Source organism: Ischnura elegans, chromosome 9, assembly GCF_921293095.1.
Source record: "Ischnura elegans chromosome 9, ioIscEleg1.1, whole genome shotgun sequence".
NCBI lineage: Eukaryota > Metazoa > Arthropoda > Insecta > Odonata > Coenagrionidae > Ischnura > Ischnura elegans.
The window spans coordinates 44,606,531-44,632,540 of NC_060254.1; the positions used below are offsets into that span (position 1 = coordinate 44,606,531).

Below are 26,010 nucleotides of genomic sequence, written 5' to 3' on the forward strand. Positions count from 1 at the left end.
TGCGTGGACGTGAGTTTCCTCAGAGCATTCTATTCGCTAGGGCATTTGAGCCTGTAGTTTGACTCCTGTCTCGCTAGCCCGGTCGCCCCCGCGTCCGTCCCCGTCGGCTAATGCAGGCGTACTGGTGAGGGATGCAGGCTACCTCATGTGCCAACCTTCCAAGTTTTTACCGACCCTACCACATCAGTTAAGTGGGGCTCGTGGGTGTCTACATACTTTTGAAAACGATAGTACATGTATTACATGGTATTATATCATAGAAAAAAATCCTCCATACTTTGCATTCTGAACAACCAAGACTGTATATTTTTCATAATTACGATATTATTTTTTGCTTTCAGACATGAATCAGGTAATAAGTTGTACACTTTTGGGCCTGTAAACAAGAAACAACGTTTATACAACGTAAGATTAGGCCTTGGTAAAGTAATACGTGATCTTCGTAGGTGGTTAAAACGAACCAAAAACAGCCCGCCCATAAAACGGGAGGCAAACAGAGGCAAGTCACGCCTTGTCCTGTCTCCCCAGAGCAGCGGTTCTCCTTTGCAAAACTCTAGCCACCAGCAACAGGTGCAACACTATGGCAGGCAGCAGCGCTACAACGATAGACGACAAGGAAACGACCGGTAGCGCAACATAGTCAACCTGGCTGCGGAACGGACAGATTGGCACTGTTAGTCTACAATTATTCCATATATTTTATCGGCTTGATAACCTGTTCTCTGCCAAATCGAACTCTCAGGGTAAATTTCATGAACTTTTTTCCATGATGGAAATAAAAAAGATTGAAAATTTCGATTATGAATTTTAATTGTCACACAAACCGGATTTGCGTTCAGTTTTTGGTGTTATTTTCCTTCGTAATTCTTTCGTAGACAAAGGGTTTGAAAACTCAGACTTGAAACCGTTAGTTATTAAGAGAATAAGGTAAATGAAAGGGAATGGTACGTTGCGACGAGAAAAAAATCTCCCTCATTCAAAAATTCTCTAATATGTTTGAAATAAAGAAATCGAAAGTCCGCCCAATTTTCATGAGTTGGTGACGTCAGTAGAGTTCTTGTCAGATCAGTTAATTGAGTACCGTTCATTGAGGTAAAAATTGCATATTAGAGTTACAAAGGAACGAGCCAAATATTTTTAACCGAATAATAAATGGCAGACGCACAATTACAATTGCTATTACATTTTTAACGATAATTTCTGCCGTGGAGGTTAAGTAACGTTATGTAGGGGAATGGGAAAGTAATGCTAAAGTGTCCTGCTCAGCATTTTTATAATTGTGGATTACAATCGTTAGTAATGGAGTTTGAAAAATAAACCCTTATTTTTCCCATTTTTCGTACCCTTACTTACTTCTTGAGCTATAAATAGTGTCATGATTCATTTGCGATTGATTCAACAAGAAGTTCGGTCTGAAAAAGAATTAAAAATGTTGCATGGAGGAAATAAAAACCATACCGCGGAGAAAAATATCAAAGCGTACGCTTCCGGTGAAGTTCACGCTAGCATGTCAAAACTTGGATATCAATATTTCACGGGAGTAGATGACTTCAAGTGTTTTACCATGCAATACTCTTGAGAAATTCACGTATATCCGTCACTTGCATGGATAAAAATAGAAGTACGCAAGTACTTGGAGTAGAAAAGCACCATTCAGAGTAACTGAGAGAAAAACGGGACGAGCTTCATAAATCAAGTCGCATGCCACCGTTCATATTTCAAAAGTTCCATTTGACTTGTCGCCTTCAGTTATCTTTTGTGCGATCTAATATTTCCCAGCTTAGAGGTGGAATTCTCTTCTCATTGTTCTTCCATTACGATGGAGCGTGTTCCCGCTTTGGCATATTCCCAGGTGGATTAGTTATTGTGCTTGTGAAGTGAGGCTGCAGAGTGGTATAAAATTCAAAACAACGTCATAGTGAGAGATTGTGTCGAGACATGTGTGCTTGAATTCACCAACAGATTTCATACGAGATTTACCTCACGTAATGAACTATTAAAGAAATGATCATAAGAAACACACTTGATAAGCAGCGACAAAAAAACTATTTATGCTAGAAATAGGTATCCTAAAAAAGATCCTGTGGGGGTAAAATCAACCAAGGAACCTTCTTTTAGAGAAGGTTAAAAATAAAGTTCATCAGAAAATTCGTAACAAAAATGTAAATCGCTTCGAAATTTATAAAATTCCGCCTCGCAAAATGTATCACTTTACAATTAACAAACGTGAAAATATTCACAGAAATAATTATTGCATCAAGGGCGTACCCAGGATCAAAACTTGGGGTGGGGGGGAAAATCATGGATGTTCAAGTTGTAGGTAAGATTTAAGTATGGAAAAGGTGAATGAAATCAACTTTTTAAGGAAACTGTGACAGATCTTTATTAGTTTTTTAAATTACTTGCTTGAAAAAATATTATTTTTTTAAAAGGACATTTGCGATTTTTGCTTCTAAGGGGGTGAGGGGCAGCTACCCCCTCCTGCCCCTCACTGGGTACGCCCATGGTTTGCATTTCAATTTTCGGCATGAAAAAACCGACAAAAAGTGCTAAAATTTGCCAGAGTGACGTATCAGCCCTGTAAGGAAATAAAAGATTTTCAAATGTCAGCGACAAATAAAATTTATAACTGGAAACATGAAGTAAGCAGGACCATCAGCGCTACTTTGAATTTCTCAGCAATGAAAAACAGACGATAAAGATGAAAATACAGTTCTAAGTGTAAGTTGACTCATTAATTAATGACCAATAATTTCTTTAAAGTTTTAATTTTCTCGCCTCATGCCTCTGATACTCTGTTGAAAAATTTCGCGATTTAAAGGAAATATACCGACTTTTACATCCAATTGTTTTTGACACAAACTTTGAGAAACTCATCTCCATCACAATAAAAAACAATTCACTCATTAAGAAAGAATTGTTAAAATCAGTTGAATTAGTAGTCATAATGCTAAACAACAAATCAAACTGACATCACAAGAAATGAATACAGGTAAATTTATAAAGGTAGCATATAATTTTGAAGATTTTAACGCGAGGTAGCACGCGTTTTGCGTGTTACGCGATAGCACGCGGAGCGAGAAAACGACCGGCGCGCCGCGGCGGGTATTATGCAGGTATACATGGATCAGTAAATAACGCAGCGGTCATGTACATAATACTTTTTTCAAAATAAATATTTTATGTGCATAAAACCTGGTTTTTGACGTATGAAACAACTATCTATAAATATTAACGAGAATTTATTAACACCTATAAAGTAACGAGAATTTTCAATTTTTAAATATTTTTTTTACTCAGTCATTCTGGACAGTGGATTCGTGAACCCAGGGCGGGCCCGCATGGAGCACACTCTTGAGGGCCGGAAACCAAGTCTGAGACTTATGCGCCCTTACCATCTTGAGAGGGGAAGGAAAAAGATAGGAGGTATCGCCGCGATGAAAGCACGACGACACCTCCACGGAAAGGATGGGGAAGGTAGGGCGGGACAGGAATAACCTCGCCGCCACAGAAGCGACAAGAGCCCACTATTAGCGAAACCATACTTTAATGTTTCTAGAGAAAAAAGATTTTCCTACGATTTTCGATTTAGATAGTCACGAGCGTGCTGCGCCCGCTCCCAGCGGGCTCCCCCGCTCTTTTGAATGCAGGTCCACAGAGGGATAGGCGCGTTACTAATTTTAAAATGTAGAAAAAAAGGCAGGGTCTTATGTACAAATTTAATTGGAATGTTCATGTATAAATTGAGGTCAGAGGACCTCTTTAAACACAACATTGGAAGTAATTACACTATCCTCTGTTAAACGCACATGATGACTCATACTTACGTATCAACAGGAGACTCGAATGTGGAATCAGCCGCATTTAGATAAAAGTTATTTAAAAAATGTGAGATATTGTTGCAAATGAACAAATGTATCAGTTTGTGCGCCGTTAACTTCAGGAATATTTACCGTTTTTTTTTCAATCAATGATTTCTTAACTTTCCTAGTTTTCCAATTTCTAAAAAAAAATTCCAAATTGACATCACACCATGCAGGTTTATTATATACTCCACATTAAAAAATTCCCCTAAATATTTTACGCGCACTCAGGATAAACTGTTTAAAATTCGTTGATCTTTCTGTTTAAATTTGTAGAGTTTGGTTGCGTATAAGTTCAGAAAAAGGTATCTATACAGTAGAAATAATATAGAAGATTATGGGCAGAAATGGGTTTTTGCAGATGAATGGTCGAATGAAGGGTGAACTTTCTGGGTTGGTTGGTGACTTACCTCGCCTCGTCCCCCACCGCCGAACGTGGCGTTGTGCATTGTGAGTCTGATGCGCTGCCCTGGGCGGGCCTCGATCCGGTAGACGCAGGAGAGGGTCTCGGCGCCCCCGCGGCCGTACAGGAAGACGTTCTTGGGCGAGGGAAGTTGTCCGGAGGAGCGGAGGCGAAGCAGACGGTGGCAGCCGCTCCCGGGGCCCTTGGGGCCACTGTCCTTCTCGCCTTTTGGGATCCACGCCCCAGACAGGAAGGCCCCGGGAAAGAGGGGGGAGCTCCCGTAGCCACTGAGAAAAAAAAAGAGTGTCACAAATGACAGAGACTCTATGGAACATAAGCTCAATTTTTTGAAACGGCGAGAAAAAAAATACTATGTGTAGCACAAAGTATCAAAATTTATTTTATTGAGCATTCTGTGTTAGTAATATTGTAAAAAAATATATATTGTGAATGAAATCGAAAGAATTCGTGAAAATTCTAAACAAACATAGTATATATTACTATATTTTGCTATGTATGTTTGCATGGATATTTTTTATGATTTCTTAACTTTCTTAGTTTTCCAATTTTTTAAAACTTCCAAATTGACATTATACCATGCAGGTTTATTATATACTCCACATTAAAAAATACCCCTAAATATTTTACGCGCACTCAGGATAAACTGTTTAAAATTCGTTGATCTTTCGCTGGCTCCTAGAGAAATTTAGGTACCTATTTATGTCCCAGTTAAATCCGAAAATATCAGTGAAATCAAGCGACGCGTTGAACTTGATCACACAGTATTTGAACCCGAGGATTGGTTTGATACTTGAAGGCAGAGGTCAACCCAGACTACAGGCAAAAGAAACAAGCCACGTGTACGACTAACACACATTCAGGATGAGAGCATCAGCTGGTTTTCCTAGGAACCTCAAAATGTAAAGAGTTTTGCTTGAACTTATCAAATAAAAATCCTCTGCTGACACAAAAAATCCCCTAAGTGCGAAGTAGCCTTGGGGCCTGGCCTCCCTACTCTGAATATACGATACCCTTAAACTCAAGTACCTGTGGCTTGGTCCGGGGTGAACTCTACCCTTACTATACAAACTGTCCTTCGGGTTGGTTCACTGTACAGTAACAATAAACAGCTGCATATCACACGCAAAAAAGCTAGTCGTAAGCTATACATATCGTGTGATTAGTTGTAATTCTGTGACGGCACTTTGTCAAAGACTTAAATACCTATACGTCGCGTTCCAGCGGAAAATCTTATCGTAAAACTAGCTAGAAAAGTAAAATACGCATCTCTTCACGGTGATGAACCCATAAAGGGACTTCTCGTTGGTTACTTCTTTGAATGCTTTACGGCGAGGAAATCTAGCGTATAGTGGAGAAGTTTAGAAGCAGGGATGGGATGAAAAATCGTAGAATGGGGAGCGATGGCTTTTGACATCTAGGTGAGGGCATGCGAACGTAGACAGCGGAAGATATCTTTCCGCCGCATATCCGTGAAAAGCCCCCGGGAATTGTGCAGGCGCCGGATGTTTGGATGATGCCTGACGCCCTATCGTTTTGGATACAGGTTGCGCGAGAAATTGCGCAAGTGTTGCATCTGGCACGAATGCGTTGCATGGAAGCGAGAGAGAGAGAGAAGTCAATACTTCCTCATTCCACGGTAAAAAAACAAGAAATATATATGGACTGAGATGGCTGATATATTGGGATATTTCATTATTTATTTTTCTCTCTCTCTTTTTATTCGAGTTTCTCTTTAGGTTTCAATGTGATTATTCAGTGAAAATTTTGTCAAGCTTTCGTAGAAAAAAAAGAAATTTTACTGCTAAAAAAGAGTTGAAGCTAAAAAAATATTGATCATCACTTAACTAAATAAAGTTAAGGAAGTGTGGCTTTAATTTATTAGAAATAACATAATAAATATTATTAAATTCTCTCAACTTAAAAATGTAAAAAGATCTTCTATAAAGTATTTACGTATCTTAATTGTAAATAAATTATAACTTCAACAAATTTTTCGTGCGAGAATAAACTTTATTAAATTTAATTTGCTTCTTAAGTTCGCAAAAACGCTGATAATTTACATACACCAATTGAAAACCAAATGGAAAACTAAGTATGTACTTTTGAGTGATTTTGCTGTTGAAGTATGTTTTAAGAAGAAAAGATACCCACGAACAGACTCTTGCTTATATTTGGCTTCTAGATTTCTATTACTCTACGCCCTACACTTTAGACTTATGTCGATATTTTAATTCAATACGTAATAAGTTACTGACATTGGCTATCATTTCCGAATCTACAAGATAAATCCCGATGAAAAATATCCATTAAAGGTGATCGAGAACAATAAGTGAAAAATCTCTGAAATTCATCTTGACATGCTCTATTAAAATATTTCAATTACTAGTGAGACGGCATTTTATTTGGATTTCTATAGGGAAAGAGGGAAAAACTCTAGTACAAACAGAAGTGTGGAAAAAACACATATTTGTATCTCGGTTATGAAAGAGGGGAAATCGTTTTTCAAAATGTCATCCTACATTTTCAAAGCTAGTATTTCACCCGTCTTAAAACTATAGAGAATGATTTTCCTCCGAGGCATATCTCCTTTGAGCTCTAAGAACTTGGAAAGGTCAGAGGGCGGACCAAAGAAAAACCTGGCATGCATCTTTCAAATCCTTTGCATTTGACGAATCTCATTCTCTCGGGCGAAAATATTACACTGGGACGATTTTTATCCCTCCGCAAATGCAACTTGCAGTAGACAAGACACTTGTCAGGTAGCATACTGCACAGGATTAAATATTCATTCTAAATTACTTTTGTGCTACGAAGTCAAGGGAGTTTAATACCTAACCTGTTCTGTAAGATTAACCTAGAAACGTCTCGCAGGATTTTTATAGGTTCGAAGTAAAAGATGTACGTAAAAAATGCAACATTTTGTATTCTACGTTTCAAACTTAATATTTCAAGCCCTTTATTATAGATGGGGGCCTTTACGAAAAAATTGACTACTGTTCCAGACTTGAGAATAAAATGTCAAAAATACTATTTATCCAATATTCACCAAACTACTATTCAAACACTTAATATTCACCAAACTATTATTCAAAAACTTACTCAAATAAAATATTTTGTGGTCAAATTGAACTAAATTCATTCACTTAAAATTAACTGAATGGATTCGATGAAGAAAATTCTCTTCCACGATTAACCGACTCAATGAAAAGCCGACTTTTAAATTGACATAGCAGTGAATCCAGCAATGATTTTTGTAGGGTTACCTGCGGCCATAAGAAGAAACACAATTAGTACCATTTTTCTGTGAAGACCCACCCAAAAAAATTCTGTTTCAGGGTTAGATTGAGGAGAGTTGGACAAATACTGGCTAAGAAAGAGGATCGTTGTTTTGGAAAACAGAATTACATCATAAACTTAATTAGCAGCCAATAACCCTACGATTGGTTTAACGCAGCTCTTTACTCAATTATTATATCAGGTAATACCCGTAAATACAAGATTTCACTTTTTCCCGGCGTATGATGGCGGTGAATTCTTCTCGGGTTTCCATCCGGGTGAGCTCCATCTCCATCGCTGCCGACGTTTCGATAGAATCCTTTTCTATCGTCATCAGGGCTGATGATGCCAGTAGGAAAGTGCCAGGTTTATATATCCTCGGTCGTTATGTTGGGTCGTTCTGATTGGCGGAGAAAGAGTGCGCTTTTCCCGCCACTTTCAAAATCGGGTTCCATGCCTTACTTAAGTTGAAACCCTCGTCTCTGTTGAAGTTTTTCTTGGAGAGTCGTATTTCAATTGCCTCCTTGGTGAGACGATCCCAGTAGCCGCTGGAGTGGCAGAGCATTTTGGTGTTTTCCCAGCGAATCGCGTGGTCGAGATTGATGGCGTGCTCCGCAACCGCCGATTTCGATGGTTGGCACAGCCGGAGATGACGCTTATGCTCTTTGATTCGGGTCTCGATCGTTCTTCCCGTTTCACCGATATACTCCTCACCACACTCGCATGGTATGCTGTAGACACCAGGCAATTTCAGTCCTGCAGGGTCTTTGGCACGGACTAAGACTTGTCTTAGTTTTTTGTGAGGCAGATGCACTGTCCGTATGTTGTGTTTATGAAGAATGCGCGAAATCTTGCCGGATACCGTAGAGACGTACGGCAGGTATGCGTTGGCCACCGGTTTCCGCTCTTCTTCATGTGTCTTCCTTTTTCCTTCAAAGGCCCTTTTCAGGGCCATGGAGATTTCTCTCGAGCTATAACCATTTCCACGGAATGTCTTCTTCAGATGTCCGAGTTCTGCAGGAAGGCTACTGGGATCGTCTCACCAAGGAGGCAATTGAAATACGACTCTCCAAGAAAAACTTCAACAGAGACGAGGGTTTCAACTTAAGTAAGGCATGGAACCCGATTTTGAAAGTGGCGGGAAAAGCGCACTCTTTCTCCGCCAATCAGAACGACCCAACATAACGACCGAGGATATATAAACCTGGCACTTTCCTACTGGCATCATCAGCCCTGATGACGATAGAAAAGGATTCTATCGAAACGTCGGCAGCGATGGAGATGGAGCTCACCCGGATGGAAACCCGAGAAGAATTCACCACCCGTAAATACAATTTGATTGATAAAGAAATTTAGAATAGATAAATGTCAGAGTATCACGGAAAACATCATAATAGAATCTCATTAGGTTCGACAGAAATGATAATTTAGGAAAAATCTTGCGAACAAACGGATAGGGTTAGGAATCCGTTCTTCCTTCGAACTATACATGCTACGTGGAACTCCGTTCATGCATCTCCATTATTTTCTATATTTTTTAACTGCTGATATACCAACATTCCCCGCCTAAAACCTAATGAGGTGTAAAGTAGAAAATTATTTCTTTTCACATCAACCACATCTGCTTCATGTATATCATCAAAGTCCTTCCTTTCCCGTTCTTTCCTTCCAATTGTTCTTCGAAGGCTATATTCATCAAATCATCATGCCTCATGATGAGGGTGATTAGGTTTAGGGTATATTCTGCTGCAAAAATATTTAATGTCAAGTGTTTGTATGTAGAACGGAATTATTTTTGTGTTTCCCCGTGTCAATGGTAAGGATGGTGAACGGTTTTTCACCTTGGTTTTAAACATAGGCGATCCTTGATACTAATCTCGCCTATGTTTCACATGGTGGAAAAAAATGTGTCACGAAATTTTAATCCTGGATAGCTGATACCAGTAGCAAGGGGGCGACAAAACTGCGATATATCGTATGGAAAACCTCTTTTGTTTTGATTTTTCCGGAGCCCCAGTGGTCCAACGGCCTACCCAACATAGAGGCGCTGGTGTAGCCTGTTTTTCTGAGCAGTAACGAACTGGGGGCTGCCATATTGAATCTCGCTGTAAACAAACGTGATATTGAGGCTTATTGATAGTCATTAGTGTTAACTGCAGACTTTTTTTATTGCTTACAGTGTCCCTTACGATTTTGGAATGTGCTCGATGAAGGATACGAGTCTCAATGATCTTGGTTATTGCTAAATTGCGTGGGTATGAAATGTATTTGGTGATGAAAGTGTGAGTATATCTGTTTCCTTCATTATTCCATTTTGATTTCAACCTGTGATTAGCTAACCTTTTCTCATGTTTTCAAAATTTTATGGTGTCTTGTATTCCTTATATTTCAATATGTTTTTCATTGTACTTACAGTTTTTCTAGTGTTCAAACTACTCATTTATCGCTAGTGCTATTCTTAGGTTTGTTTAATGCTAATCATTTTGTTGGTTATGTATGTAATTTGCTATTTCAACTCTGTCCTTTCAACTGTTTAATTGTCATTAATTGAGCATTATTCATTAAGTGTTCTACGATGTTTACATTTCTTAAAACTTTAATCTCTTTCCCTTTGAAGTAAGAACTTAATTTCTACTACATTGGTATAAAATATTCTTCACTTTTCTTGTTTTCTACTTTTGGGATACTTTCTTTCGTATAAGTGATGGATATTAACTTACAAGAACCTTTCATTTTAAGACTCCTCTGCCGACATATGCTATCTTAATGGGTACTCGTCATGAACTACTTCCTACGAAATAATGTCCTTCTCCTTTCATAATTAAATAATTATCTTCCATGAAATGATATTCAAAATTGCATGCTTATTTCTAGTGAAGTAATGTTATGGTCTATGGTTTCAGGATTAGCATTATTTTCCCTGTCCCAGAGGTGTTGCAAGATACATCTACCTCAAGGAATACTGGGTCACCCTCTTTGTCTGTAACTGTGGAGTGTTTACTTAAGTAATGGAATCTTTCTCCTATTACGCAAAGGCTGCTATCTCATGTTGTAATTGATATTTGTTGCTTGTGCATCTCATGTGCTTGTAGAATTGTTAACTTCCACAGATTTCATCTCTAGTATGTCATATTGAAATTGTTATTGTTGTATTTCTTTTACCAGTTATTGTATCAATAAATACCAATGTCCACTGAAGTAAGTTTCCGAGATCATTATTCTTACCAACCACCAGATCGCCAGTTGACTTTGTACATGAATCTTGTATTATGGTTACTAGTTAAGTAACCTGGGGAAGTTCATCAGAAAGATTTTCCTACATTCATTGCTTTTAAGTTTCTCGCAATCGCAGTAGCATTATTAAGCCTGAATAGCACGCCCTATCGTGACGCGTAAAAGAACAGGCGCCGAGATGTCCATTCAAATTTCGCGGCAGCCTTGGACCACTGGCATAGATGGCACTGATGTATCAAAACCTATACGCATTATCCTTATGGGTATGTCGCCCCCTTGCCAGTAGGATCCAAAATTACAGATGACGTTTCGGGCGAAAATGCACCACTTTTTAATTATTGTGACTTACAATTAGCCTGAAGCGCTCCGATTTGCCCTGTTGAGTTAGGCAAGGCCAGACGTTTTAAGTAATAAAGAAGTAAAAAATTAAGATAAAATTAAAATGATGACAAAAACACAGGCCCTAAGGTCGTAAAGTTCTTCATAAACGTCACGATCTTCGGCATCCAAAGCTTTCCAGGTCATGAGTTTTCCAGAGTAACCAGCAGCAGGGAAAACTCGCGACAAATTGGAGCGCTTGACTCAACGTTTCTGTTTTTTAAATATGATACGTTTTATACCTAAATATCATTCGTAATTTCGGTTCCTATTGGCATCAGCTAACCAAGATTTAAATTTTGTGTGGCAATTTTTCTCCACGCTGTTTATCTGATTGTGGGATATTTCCGACTTATTGCTTGTCAAATAGTAAAAATAACTCACCGTTCACCGGGCCCGGGTGCCGTCTGTTGGCGGCGACCGGTGGCTCCTTTCCCGGGTCCCGTCTCCTTCGTTCCATCACCGCCCACGTACTCCATTGCCTCGCCCGGCAGTCGTGTGTCCACGAACTCGTATCGAAGGCGGAAGGAGGCGGGGCTCAGAGCGGTCGCGATCCGCGTGAGCCTCGAGATGGCTAGCGTGGAACCGGACGAAACGTAGGACTCCGTCTTCGTGTCGCAGGGCCTCGTCAGCCGGGTGGAGTTCCTCAGAGAGGCGTGGGCGCAGAGACGGAGGGGCGGGGCGGCCACCGGGGGCAGCTGGGGGGCGGAGGGTTGCTGGGGGGCTTGAGGGAGCATGCCGCCCCCACCACCGCCTCCGCCGCCCCCAACGCCTCCGCGGCCGCCGTAATTGATGGTGCCGTAGTGACGGGACGAGGCAGAGGAGGAAGAAGACCCAGCGCCTCCAGTCGAGGACCTCACGTTACCGTAGGTTCCACTCCCAGGGTCCGCTGTTGGAAAACAAATGGGATAATTAGCCATAGCCTGATAACCTAACATAGTAACCATTTATGATTCAATGGTTCACGGATCAACGGTTCATCTCAGCGGTTTAAATTGACTGAAACTCTAATGGTCCGCAGTTGGAAAACAAGTTCGATAATTAGTAATAACGTTATCACCTAACATAGTAACTTGATAGAATTGAATACACCAAAGGATGAAGTTCGCCTTTAAAATAATTTGACTTAGCCGGGATTCGAACCCGGATCTCACGATTGACGGTCAGGCGTGTTAACCAGTTACACCACCAAGCCATTTCCTCAGAGCGAACATCGGGATGGGTTTTAGCGAACAAGATGTTGACGTCACAAGTCCACACTGTGGCACATTTGACGAGGGTCGTGCTTACTTAGCCACAATCTCCTGATTTTTTTCCTTTGGTGTATTTAACTTTGCACCCGTACGCGTGACTGCGTACAAAGTCACTTGTTCCTGCAGTGCTTTGATAGAATTGGTAAGGAGGCTTCCGCGGTGATTAAATTGATAATTATTTTTCGCATTGATGCCGCGTTGACTCATTTTTGTAGTTTGGTTCACTCACAGTTTCGGGCGCATTCCAGGTCATATTCGGGTCCAAGTATAAAAAACTTATATTTTGTACATAAATATTCAATGAGTCAACTAGGCACTAACCCGATAAACAATTATGAATAGTAACCTCATTGCTATGACAGTTTATGGTTCAACGGTTGATCTAAGCGGTTTAAATTGAAATTCCCAAGGCCCGCTGATAGAAAACAAATGCGATAATTGGGCATAGCCTTATGACCTAACATAGTAACAGGAGTGCCCCGATAGTTGTGGCTGTTTATTGTTGAACGGTTTATCTCAACGGTTTAAACTGACTGAAACCCATTCACTCACGCTAATGACTTTTTTTTAAACTCGCTTTGTTGTTTGTTATCTTGTCCGGGTAAAATCTTGCAACTCAAAATAAACCCACTTAACGATTAACTATCAAGATGACATTTTCAGAATAATTCAGAGCCACATGAAAGTCCAATATTCTAACACTTTTATTATGATTTTTACCGTATCTCGATTGTAAATCATACTTTAAAATTAAATATGGAGATTAGGTCAAGAAATGGCCACCAAAATCCGATGGCGGCACTGCGATCATTCAAAGGAAAGAGAATGATAGTCTTAACAACAAATTTGTTTGCATTTAAATTCATTGAAAAATTTAATGAACAAAAATATACTTTTATTGTTTTATGTCAACGATAAAAACATTGTTTTTTTACAAAAAATGTTTTTTTGTACCTACCTATTTACCTTTTCCTTGACCTCAATTTCTAAGGTTGATTAGTTTCTTGAAGTGAGGATCTTTCAGGATTAAATGCAAAATGCATGGCCAACGCTTCGGTATAATTTTATGCCCTCATCAGGTTCTTTTTTCAATGGTACACGGGGTACAAAATGACCCAATTTCAATCTGCTAGGTCTGTTGTAATAATACATGGTTCCATAACACAATTTACTACACATCACTGACAACTTGTGAAATATTTCCACTGTGCAAAAAATGGGTACTATTTTTTAAGGTTTACTTACAAGTTTTAACTGATAACACTTGGATTTCATATATATTTCAGGATGTAAACATGTTATGTAGCCCGAGTCGTTCCTATTAACATTCGTAAGCGAATCTCACTCCGTGTTATTCTTTTGCTCTCTTTATCAAGCATCGAGCATAGTTTCGATAACAAGCGATATCCTCAGGAACATCTACACTGTCACGTCTCCTCCACATAAAGTGAGGAGGTAGTACAAAGTATTGTGAAACATTTTCGAGACGTAAGTCGCTCGTGTGATATTCATTCATATATTTTACATGAAATTGAAAAGGGTTGAAACTAGACTTTACGGAACAATTTGAAATCATAATTAGTCCTTCTGATTCTTAATAATGTAAAGATGAAATGTTTATCTCTTACTCAATCTTCCTTCAAATTCAGCAATGCACAAGGCTACCAAAAGTTTAACGCCTTATATGCTTTCAAGGAAGCAAAATACTACTTAAAGATAAAATTTGCTGATGATGTTTCAATAGCTCTGCAATGAAGTTTTTTTTGTATTACATCGAAGCTAATCGAACTAGGAAATAAAAACAAAAGCAGTCGTGTATCCGTGCTCGGAAGCCACGAGAAAAATTGAGTTGCGTAAAATGCAAATGCAGTATCTAACGCTCTGCTTACGATACCTCGCGAAAGCCATTTGCATTCAGAGCTGTTCAGCGACTCATGCGTGGCCGTATAAATTACTTCGGGTCGCACAGCATTTGCAAATAGATGCTATGGGGATGGATTTCGTGTCATGAAAAAATGTATAGCGTTCCCAAGAGTTTAGGGGGTAAAATATTGCTTATCGGCGAATCAGCGGACTAAAACAAAAACCAACCAAACGTTCAATATTAAAGGCATTTCCAAGTGCCTGCACCACATTCTAAAGCCATGGATTGTGGCGGGTATCCAAAAGCTCTATTTTTCATGTCTGCACCCATCAAATCGCATGTCTGTTTCCAGCACAAAAACTCGCTTCGTGTTTTATGTGGCAGCTTCCATTTGAATTTCATTTCAAAGAGAGATTTTTCATCAGTATAAAGCCATGACAAATATTTGGCATCATAAATTTGAAAAATAAGACATTCATTACTCAAAGAGCAAGCACAGTATATATTCTAACGGCTCTCTCCTCTTGAAGATTACACTCTATGTAACGAACTTCCTTTAAAGCGAATTATATCATTCCTTTCGGATTCGAAGACAACTTTTCATTTAAAAAACGATATATCCCGCTATAAATATCTATTTAACAATTCACAATATATTTTTAATGTATTATATTCAAATAAAATACCTTGGACACTTATCAGTCCCAAAATCAGTTTGAGTCACGGAATTTTACCTATTATGACTGTTCAAGGTGGATTGAAGAGTTACGAGAAAAATAGCCGTAGTAGAAACACGACATTTTAATTAAAAGTTTTAAGTTTAAACTTTTAGTTAAGATGGTAATATTGAGCATAAAATTACTTATTAGATTAAAAGAATAATTCATAATCAAAGAGGCTTCCAAATAAGCGCCATTGGCTGTCCGATAAAAGTCAGTGAAGAAGATTATTCCTCATGAGTGTTAAAGGCTTTTGTTAATTTAGCATGGATTTGAAAAGATAAAAACCTAAGGGAAGGAATTCTAATGTATGGAGGTATGTAAAATATTTTCGGACACTGTTTTGAGAGCACGACTATTTTTACCATGTGAAGTGGCACACATTTTCTGCGCATATACGTTATCGCTTTATAGGGAATAAATCAGAGATTAGTGTCAGCGTAGCTGAATAATAGTAAGGCCATATAAAAGAAAGCGTATGTACTCTAGCAAAGAGCCGAGTGGAACCATTTGGATTGCATACTTCATCTTTGCAGTAATAAATTATGGGGTCACGTCTTTTAGTAGGAGAGTAATAACATTTGTTTTCGTATCATGGCAAAGTTCCAATGCATTTCGACAGATGCTATTGAGTTATAGCTCTTCGAAGTTTAGTACGGCCTTTTCTTTTTACCAATAATTCGGTAGTTAAGGGAGACCTTTCCTGTTGCTGACTCACATGTGTACAATCAATCATGCAAATGATGTAAAATACACACCTTATGATTCGATTTTGATTTTTTTACTACAGAAACTCTCTTAGGAAAGCAAATATACCAGAATTATTTCCTTTTGGGCCTCATTCAGTCATTGAAAATGTAATTTACAATATCATTTATTACTTTCTATTGAAACACATTAGGATTTCGTGCTTATAGGAGAGCTACCAAGGCATATTTTATCGCTTAATAACCAAGGTATACATTTATAAGTTTTCCATCAGCTCTTAGCTTAAATATAATATGATTTATTTCGAACTTCCATTACTCAACTGCACCATTTCCAACGTACGGTTATCTCAGTTTGGGGTGATAACTCATAGACATGGAAAAAATATTAGCCTCTGACACCAGAGTTCCGGGGTGATGTTCGGAACAACTACCTCAATAGTGAAAAAAACGGCATATCTCTTTGCATGTTAGTACAAGGTTATCATAATGAGAGATGGGAAATTTTCAAAAGTGCCAATAATTAAGTTAGTTTTCGAGTTCACTTGAATACGAAAGACAACGATCTCATATGACAATTTACGTACCATACATATCCAATTTCCAATAGTACCCACAGTGCCGAAGTTAGTCTCGATAAATTTGATTATTTGCGTCAAAGGTATTAGATAGAGGAAACCCCAGCCCGTCTCGTAGAAGTTTGATTCATGTTTCCACTTAGCGCGCATTTTAATCGGTTTAAACAAATATTCGTGGCGCACAATGGCCTGGATCCGGAAAAAGAGGATAAAAATAATTTTTTTGACTTTCATGAAACTCGCTTTGACTATCTAAGTTATCTAGTAACATGTCTGTGGTATCACACTTTATGCTTACATTTTTATGGAAATTTTTTTAACTTGGATGTAGTGCGTCAATATAGCGCTTTTTCCAACGGAAACGTGTTTTTTTCCGTTTTCTCGAAAATGACATATTTTACTTTTATTTTTGGCTTTGCGTTTCCAACCTTATCGGCAAACTAACTTTGTAACATAATAATATAGCCTATCATAAAATGTAGATAAGTATCAACATTTTAATGATGATTGCTGTAGGAGTAATTTAAGACGAATCATTTTTGTTCACAAAAAATTGCGTAAATGTTGAGCTATAAAAAAACGACGACTTGCGCAGATATGCACAGTAGCGACAAGAAAGTATAGAATTATGAAGATATTAGTGAATACATCAGCTACAATTTTTTGTAAGTGAGCGAGTAACAACAATTTATGTGACGTGTTGATGAGTGTAGAGAGGTCCAATAATTTTCAATATTGTAATAAACTATTTCCACTCACAAGAAATAGCATTGAAAAGTCGCGAATGCGATAAATTACATCATCAAGAGTGTAAATTTCGGTTAAAAAGCTATCATTAAAGTTTATTTTGCAATGAAATAGGGATCACTCTTCCCGTCAGACACGCGTGAACTGTTTCTTGAGAACCAATTTAAGCACAGGTGAGTCACAGCAAATTCAGTGATCGACAGGAGAATCCTCTATTGTAATGTTTGTGATAGGCGCTCTTTTGGGAACGCTCTTATAGTCTATTCACTTTGTCTGCGGTTGAGCTTTCGTGAGAGCCCGGACACTCTCGGATGGCTTCGCTGATAGGGGAGGGGTAGTACCGAGGGAGAGAGGAGGAGCGAACATAGTGTTGCCAAATGTACATTGCCGCCCTACTTTGTCACTGACAACGTGTGAGTCATCGGTGGTCACAGGTATTTTGGCCTTTGGCGCCGAGACAATATACCAACTCATTTGGAAGGCATTGGGGATAATCCTTTTACAGAAGCCCATGACATTGTCAGCTACCGCGCTGAATGAGGCACCGTTGGTGGAGGGAAAGTTACAAGGAGAACGCGTGAGATTTGGCAACACTGCTCCACGAGCAGATTCACGATGTTCACTCGGCGGAGGTCTGAGAGCGACTCACTGAGGCCACGCCTACTGTTTGCTAATTGGCAAAGGCGAAGTCACATGTCGAGAAACTTTCCCTTTCCTCATCTCCACTTGCTTTGGTCACACCAGCTCACCCGCAAAGATAAAATGAACAGAGTATAGTACAGTAAACCATAGCGGGTGAGGACCCAGGGGTGGTTCCTTAGAGAGTACAACACTCGAGGGGCGGAAACCGAATACCTTAACTTATACGGCGAGTCATCCTCGGGAGGGGTGAGGATAGAAAGGAACGAAAGGAAGGAAGTGCCGTCGCGATAGGGAGCCCGCCCACAACTTCGGGGAGAGGATAGGCTTGGAAGGGGATTGGGAAATCCCACGCCGTCATTAGGGCGACGTGGGCCACTACTTGCGAAACTATAATTTGATGTATCTAAGGAAGGGGCAGATTTTTCCATGGAGAAGGAAAATCTTTCAATTTTTTGCAGAACACTGTTGGTACAATGAATTCATAGTCAACTTAAGGCTGGAAGGCGATATTTGGTGGAACTTGGTGACAGGAAACATAATGAAGATAAACTTTTGTATGTTCCACAGGAGTTTTAATAACCGACCCAGGTTTCGACAGTACTTTATGTCATTATCAAGGTGAATATACAAAAATTTGCGAACTTATATATACCTTAGGGAGGGGGGAAGGGGGTTAAGACAGGGAGGAGGTGGTGATGGGAAGGGGAAGAGCTAACGAGGAAATAGGTTCCTCAAGGTCAGTTGGTTTACTTGCTGAGTCCAGGAGAACTGATAATAAAGGAGAGGAGTGGGAGGGGTACAAAAGGTCGTTTACCGTCCGTACATTTTTGTTGCGACATGCTCTTAAAATTTCTAACAGCTCAAAAAAGTCCAACTTTTTACTTTTACAAAGATTGTGGAGAACCTTGACATTGAAATCACTGCTATGGTTGCAGTCTAACAAATGTTTAGCAAAATTAGAGGTTGAATCGCCTCTTACCCAACACTTCATGTGTTCATTTGCCCTAGTTTTTATGGCACGTCCGGTCTGACCAATATATACAGAATTACAATCAGACATATTGCAATACAATTTATATACACCACTTTGGTCCTTGTCAACAAATTTTGGCTTTGAATTAATTAAAAAATTCATAGTCAACGCTTTGATTCTTCCTTAAAACTTAAAAACTTTTGGGCAATTTCGCCACGTAAATTTTCGGGTGGCCCCCACGTTTCCCGACCGATGCTGGTCGCTTTCTCAAGGGAATCTGATGAAGCAAGAATTTTTATTTAAATATGTAGGTATCCGTGTTGCAGGTGGAGATATTGGAACGGAAGATTGGAGGATTAAGTTGTTTGGAGTTTTTCCAGATTACGGGTTGCAAAGTACACCTTAATTTAAGGCCAATGTCCCTGTCAAAATTTTTCTCCTTTTTTGTTATTTAATATCTTCTCTGATGTGTCTCTGTTCATAACCTTTCAATTTGGCAACAATTTTTGTTTCTTTAAGGTCAATTGTGTGGCACTGCGTTGCGTGTTTGGCTAACGCAGACTTAGTTCACTGCTCCAGTAGAATTGCCCGCCGGTGTTCTTCTACACGTGTTCTAACTGCTTGTTTCGTCAATGTAGTTCTAGTATCGGTCGGGAAACTTTTTGGCCACCCGAAAATTAACGCGGTGACAAAGCCCAAAAGTGTTTAGCCCATTATAACCCAATGTAACTTCTAAGTAACATCATAAATGTATAAATTTTCAGATCAATACTGGAAAGATTTGAAATACGTGTTCTTTTGCTGCCACAATAATTATGATTGAATAGAAAAATTTTCATATTAAAAAAAAAGAGGTCTTGAAATTTAGAAAGATTTCGTGCTTTCCCGACGAATAGACTTAGTGAAGAGTTCTCGGTATCCCCACCGGGTCAGGAACTGCATAACTGCCGACGTTTCGTTGCCCGACTCGGCCATCGTCCTCAGCACTCAGACACTCACAGCCCTGAGGACTATGACCGAGTCGGGCATGGAAACGTCGGCAGTTATGAAGTTCCTGACCCGGTGGCGATCCCGAGAACTCTTCACTCTTGAAATTTAATATCCCCCAAGAGCAGCTCTGGGATGGGAAAGGTCAACTATCAAAACGCTTGGGTTGAGTTCGGAACTGACCGTATGCAGCCTCAGATTGCAGTCCAGAGCCGATCCCGCTTCCCCTTGACTGTCCGCCGGGCCCCGTCCTCACGGTGCCGTAGGTGTGGCTTCCATCGCCGGCGGACGATGACCTCAGCTGCGCCAGGGAGTCTCCGTACGACAGTTGCGAGCTCATGGGGTAGGAGGAGGCCATGGAGGAGGAGGACTGGGATGAGGAGGAGCCGGAGGAGGACGGTGTGGAGGGGGCGGGTCGACCGGAGCAGTGCTCCTGGATGAGCCGAGATCCGTCCCACAACTGGAGGCGGGTCGTACACTCGATTAGGCTGTCCACGTCGCTACCTTTCCTGAAAAGCAAGATCAGAGAAAAATTGAAAAATGCAGTGTGAAGAAATATTGTCACGAAATTTTAACCTTGTACAATAAAGGTGGAGTAAGTGCACCCAATGACTCGGCACCTTTCTTCCCATTTCACATTCCCCCTGCCCCATTTCTTGCTTGTCCATACCGCTTTATCAGCTCTTCCCCCAACCCTTCTACCAACTTGCCGAGGAATTGCGAGTGCCTACGCAGCAGCAAAACGCAACGTCCTCTCCTAGCCGCCTATGCATGAGGCGACTAGGAGTTGACGAATGAGGAATGGCTAACTGGGAGTCACGTGGTGACGCCGAGCGGCTGCGAAGCGCGCTCAGGAACGAGTGGAGGAGTCTGGGTGCGGAGAGTGTACTGAATGGTCGAATAAAGCGAGAGTCTTTTAACCTTGTGTTGGCGTCTTAATTGGTTCCCTGATGACCCCTCGACGGACCCTGCTGATCTAGCGACTTACAGTGGTGACAAGAAAGTATAGTAAAACTCCAATTATCAGGATCAATTGGGACCGTGACCCATTCGGATAATAAAAAATTTGGATGGTTGGATTTTTTCCCCAAAAATTGGGGCATTTGAAAGAAAAGAATCCATTTTTGGTACTGAGTCCATTGTTAATTAATTGTATATTAAAAGAGAACATTTTTGCAGATTATAATAACACAACAGCGCAACGACACTTGAACAGTGTCGCAGTATAAGATCAATGACACACTGACTGACTCAATCAGGACAAAGAGGTTATGTGTCGTAAGGGGAAAGGAAGAAATTAGCCAATAATAGAACAGCACTAAAAATAAGAGACAGTAACTCACCACACCCCGCTCAGCGCTTATACTAAGGCAGAACCGTTATTTTGCGAATCTCATTAGTTTTCGGTTTTAAATCGGCGATTCGGATGGTTGGAGTTTGGATAATTAGAGTTCTACTCTACATTATATTAAAGGCGTTAGTGAATAAATCCGCTGTAAGTTTAAAATAATAGACTTATCATATTATCTACACGAAATTTGAATTGCAGTTTTCCGCTTATTTGAATTCATTCTTCATTTACTAAGCACTCGTTTTCATGCTTAAACGACGACGACGGCGATCCTCAATTTTCACCGGGTCATATACCCGTGGATGGTCCAGTTGCCGGTATGTACACCACCTCTTCAGCGGCGATGATTGTACGCAAAGTGCGTACGCGGGACAATATTGACAATACAAGTGTTAAGAGACCAGTTTAACCTTTCCAGTTTTAGTGAAGGAGTTTTTATGCTATTATGTTGAGTGTGTGCTGTACTTTGTGCCATGAATTTATTTTACAGCCATAAGTAAATTTAATTAAATTTTAAAAGCGATATTTTGATTGTACAGGCTGGAGATAAATAGTATCACTAAATTAAATCCTGGAGAGATGATTCCAGTAGGAACAAAAATTAATAATTATGTTTAGGTCGAAAAAGCACCATTTTTCAACTATAGCAGCCTTAAGCCAAGCGCTCCGATTGGCCGCGAGTTCGCTCTACTGGCGCATGCTCCGATCGACTCTTCAATTCGAATGATTTGCCTGCCGGATATTTCAATGTGTCCAAGGCATCCGGATACAGGGAAAACTTGCGTTCAATCGGACCGCTTGCCTCAACGTTTCTGTGGTTAAAAAATGGTGCGTTTTCGACGTAAAAATCTAACTTAGTAACTTTAGTTCCCACTGGCATCAATCGTTAACAGAAATTTAAGGCTCAAATTCTACATAATACCATGGAAAAGAAAGCTTAATAAATGAAAATAGTGTTTTAAAAAATCGTAAAACTGATACTGAAAATATTATATAAGATATATGAAAAGTCAATTAAATGAACAGGGTAATGTGGTAGATGGATTGAGTTAAGAGACTTAAACAAAAGTGAAACATCCAAATCTAAAGTAATTTTGTAAACCATGTTAATGCTGTGAAACTGAAGAACAAATTTATTATTTAACAGAGAGTAAATTCATGGGCTTAAAAATAAAAATGGTCGATGATTTTTATGGCTAAGTAGATTAAATGATGCCCATTACCAACAAGGGAGCGTTATAATTTTTTTTTCAGTTTCTAGCAATTGGATTAGTTTAGAACAGCTCAGCAATGAGAAAATATAATATTTTTTTCAGCTTTGTTTGGCTTTTTAAATTCTCGAGATCTCACAAGCGTTGGGACTTGGCATTTATTTTTACCGAAAGTTAATTAAAAACTTTGAAATCAATAAACCAACGCTAATTGAGCCTCCCACACCACCATTCCGAACGAATTCAGAGCAATCATTCAATTAATCAAGAAAAAATTCTATATGATAAAGTCTTTTATTCTGATACGAATCACAAGCAGGCGTGATGGCAAAATTCATCGCAAATAATTGTCTTAGTCAAATATAGAACACGGCATATTTTCAGGTTTTTTTTAAATGAAGAGAATTATTTAAATTATAATTTCAAGAAGGAAATGATTATAGATTAAAAAATGAAAATGAGATTTGTGGGTAATATGATACCACATGATACTGCACACATGAGGGTTTCAGGATGCAAAGAGTGGTACACTATTCAATAATTTGAAAAATGAATTTAAAAGTTTCAATCGTCAGGAGAGGTCAACGGGAAATAAGGGCTATGGATTTGTTGATAATTAATTGTTCCAAGTGCAAAGCAAAGTAAACGCTTGCGAGATCTCGAGAATTTAAAAAGCCAAACAGCTGAAAAAATATACATTTTAATTGCATAATCATTGGATGAAAGAGATGTTAATTATTATCAAAATGACTGCGAAGTATTTAAGACGAATGTAATTTTTACTACTAAAAATTTTAAATACACACTGCCAAAATGTTTAACCATCATTGGATGAAAATCATTGGAATGGATCATCATTGGATGGTAGAGATTTAATTTATAATGATTATTAAAATGACTACAAAATATTTGAAATGAATGTAATTTTTCTTTAATTTTTAATTAAAAAGGTTGAATACATACTGCCAAGATGTTAAACCGCGTAACTACTGAGAAGTCAATCATGGTTTAGCGGAGCCATACTGTAAATGTATTTGATTTAATGAAAATTAAAGGAAAAGGATTTTTCTTCGAGCCAACAATTAGTAATAAATAGTAGTTAATAAAATTTTCTGGGGAATATGCACCAAGTAATTGGGCTTATTGATGTTATTTTTTTAGCGGCTATGTATTCCACCGTTTTCAGGGCACAAAACGAAATTTTTTAAAGTCATTAGTTAGATGTCGCTGTTTTGCCTCTTTTTTTAAATTGAGTTCAAAGTGGGATCGCATATTTAAATAAAAGCCGGTAGCACTTTTCCGCTTGGAAAAGTGCAAAGTGCTACAAGTACAACTTCCACTACATTAAGCCTCAGTCGGATGAACTTTTTTGGATAGTATAATTGAAGGAAAGATATGTTTATTTATAATGGATATCGAAATGCCTGTAAAATATTTAAAATGAATGCAATTATTACTACTAAAAAGGTTAGACACGCACTGTCAACATACTAAACCAGGCTCCTACTGATGAACCAATCACGGTTTACCGTTACTACACTGAAAATGTATTCGATGTAATAAAAAGCGGATGAGGACATTTCTCCGAGTCAAGAAACAATACTTATAAAGTTTACTGGAGGATTTGCACCAGGCAATTGGGTTTATTAATACTAACGTTTCAGTGGCTAAGTCTTCCACCGTCTTCAGGGCACAAAATGATATTATTTTAAACTCGTAAGTTGGATGTTTCGTCTCTTTTTCTTAATTGAATTTGAGGTGGAATAGTATACGATCCATCAGGAAAGTAAAAGATCATGTATAACAATTAGTAGCATTTAACAAATTGAAACAAATAGACCATTGTGATACATGTATATACCCTTTACGATCGCCACACTTTAAGGTCGGCTGGGAACGGTGCCTAACTCTGCGAACGTAACATTGGATCAGCGATGGGCAACGACCCATAATTCCACCGCGTATTACTATTTCACGCCTACCTTTCCCACATTGCGGTACTTTAATTGCCATTAGCGATTCCGCGGAAGAGCCACGAGGGCTCGAATAACTCTGTTGCCCCTTCACTCCTCCAAGCTACTTTCTTTCCGAATCCTTTATTTAACACCTCGCTCTCTTAGAAGCTGCGTTAAGGATTTATCTCTTCCCTGCGCGGAGAGGGTACCCTTCACCCTGCAACCACCCTGACCTTCCCATGCACCTCCCCCTATCTACCGCAAACCCGAATCACACAACCATTTTTCATGCAACAGATGAACTTAATTCTTCAGAAGGACCGCTATGATCATGGAATATTGAGTGATAATCATGGCCGAATTTTCCTATAGGCTAACTACGCCTCAGCCTAAGGCCTCTAGATCAACAGGAGCCTACATGGAAATCGTTAGCAAAATTAAAACTAGGTGAGCACACACAAAGCTATACAGAAGCTATTTTAGAAAATTACAATCATATCACGGATGCACTCCATTATTTACAATCAGATAATGATTTAACATTTTTATGTAAATTACGGTAATGATGTATTTCATTATCTCTAATTTAATTTGTAAACTTAAAAATGGGAGGTGAAAGGGCCACATGAGTGTAATAGCCAAGGGCCTCTTTACATCTGAATCCAGCCCTCGTGATAATTGTTAAAATATGTAAGCATATGGATGGAATTAAACCCCTACAAATTATTTGCTAAATACTCCAAAATCTACGTTATTTTCTTTATCTGAAACATTATAGTTAATTCGTAACAGCAACAGTGATATGCCTATTTTTGGATTTAGCTAATAAATAAGGTTTCGAATGAACAAATTGGAGGAACGAACGATAGAATGCTTTCGTTTATCACTTTGGATACTGGTCATAGAGAAAGACTCAAATTACAGTATGTATGATGAAGGATAGCATAAATATTGAACGGCAGATATTGTCGTAGTTTGAAAAAAAAACTTCAGTGCCATTTTTTTGCAGAATCAATTTTACCAATATATAAAATGTCAAGGTAACGTGAATGAAAATTTGTGGTCTGAAGAGTTATCCTCCTTCAGATGTACTTTGTATAAAACATTCTTTATGAAAAATTTCTAAGTAATAACCAAGAGAATTGTGATTTTTGTTCCCCAATTTTATAAGATCTAGATGATAGTGCCTAACTCATTTTTCTTTATAAATGCGTGGTAACATTCCAATTAAAAATAAGAAAAGATGCCCACTCGACAACATATTCAAAAGCTTGGTTATGTTTGTGAGGACGGTTTTAATAAAAGTTCCCCCTTAACTAACATCGGAAGCAATAAAATAGCAAGCTTTTTATAGTATTATTCCTCGCACGTGCACAACTCAAATGCCGCCTGAAGAGGTGGGAGTACATATCTCCCACCTCTTTAACCTGCCGCCCAACCCCTCCTCCCCACCCTCGGCTGCATCGTTTATGAGCGCCTCCACTACTGACCTTGACCCCTGCGGCATGATGAAGCGCGGGGTGGGTCGGGGGCTGTAGGAGAGGAAGTAAATCCACACGATGTCTCCGTCCCTCCCGGCGAACTTGTACGTGCACGTGGTGTTGGGGGGGAGGCTGTGCCGGGGACTGCGGACGTAGCCGTGCCTCCCGCCGCCCCCGGGGCCCACTCTGCCCCCGACCGTGCCCGTGTGGACCCGGCCTCCGGCCCCGCGCCCCACGGGGCCCCCTTCCCACTCCCAAGGCGAGGCGCTCACGATGAACTCGCACCTGAAGAAGAAACAAAAGAAAGACGATTAAGAACGGCTGGTAACTTTATTTTCTGAAGTGTACACACAAGTGTGAAACTTTG

At 39.3% G+C, this 26,010-nt stretch overlaps 1 protein-coding gene and 1 non-coding gene across 2 annotated transcripts in view; both read right to left on the minus strand.

Moving 5' to 3' along the window:
* Nucleotides 1–25,809, minus strand: part of LOC124165515 — a 45,355-nt gene extending 19,546 nt beyond the window's left edge. Inside the window, exons 1-4 of the mRNA XM_046542957.1 lie at nt 25,653–25,809; nt 19,829–20,154; nt 11,560–12,064; nt 4,274–4,553 (exon numbers count right to left, since the gene is read on the minus strand). Of these exons, the coding sequence (XP_046398913.1) occupies nt 4,274–4,553; nt 11,560–12,064; nt 19,829–20,154; nt 25,653–25,669 (1,128 nt within the window). The 5' untranslated portion in view covers nt 25,670–25,809. The remainder of the gene's footprint in view (nt 1–4,273; nt 4,554–11,559; nt 12,065–19,828; nt 20,155–25,652) is intronic.
* On the minus strand, nt 12,298–12,370 carry Trnad-guc. The gene has a single exon. It is a non-coding gene; the product is annotated as a tRNA-Asp (tRNA).
* Nucleotides 25,810–26,010: the final 201 nt, after the last annotated feature.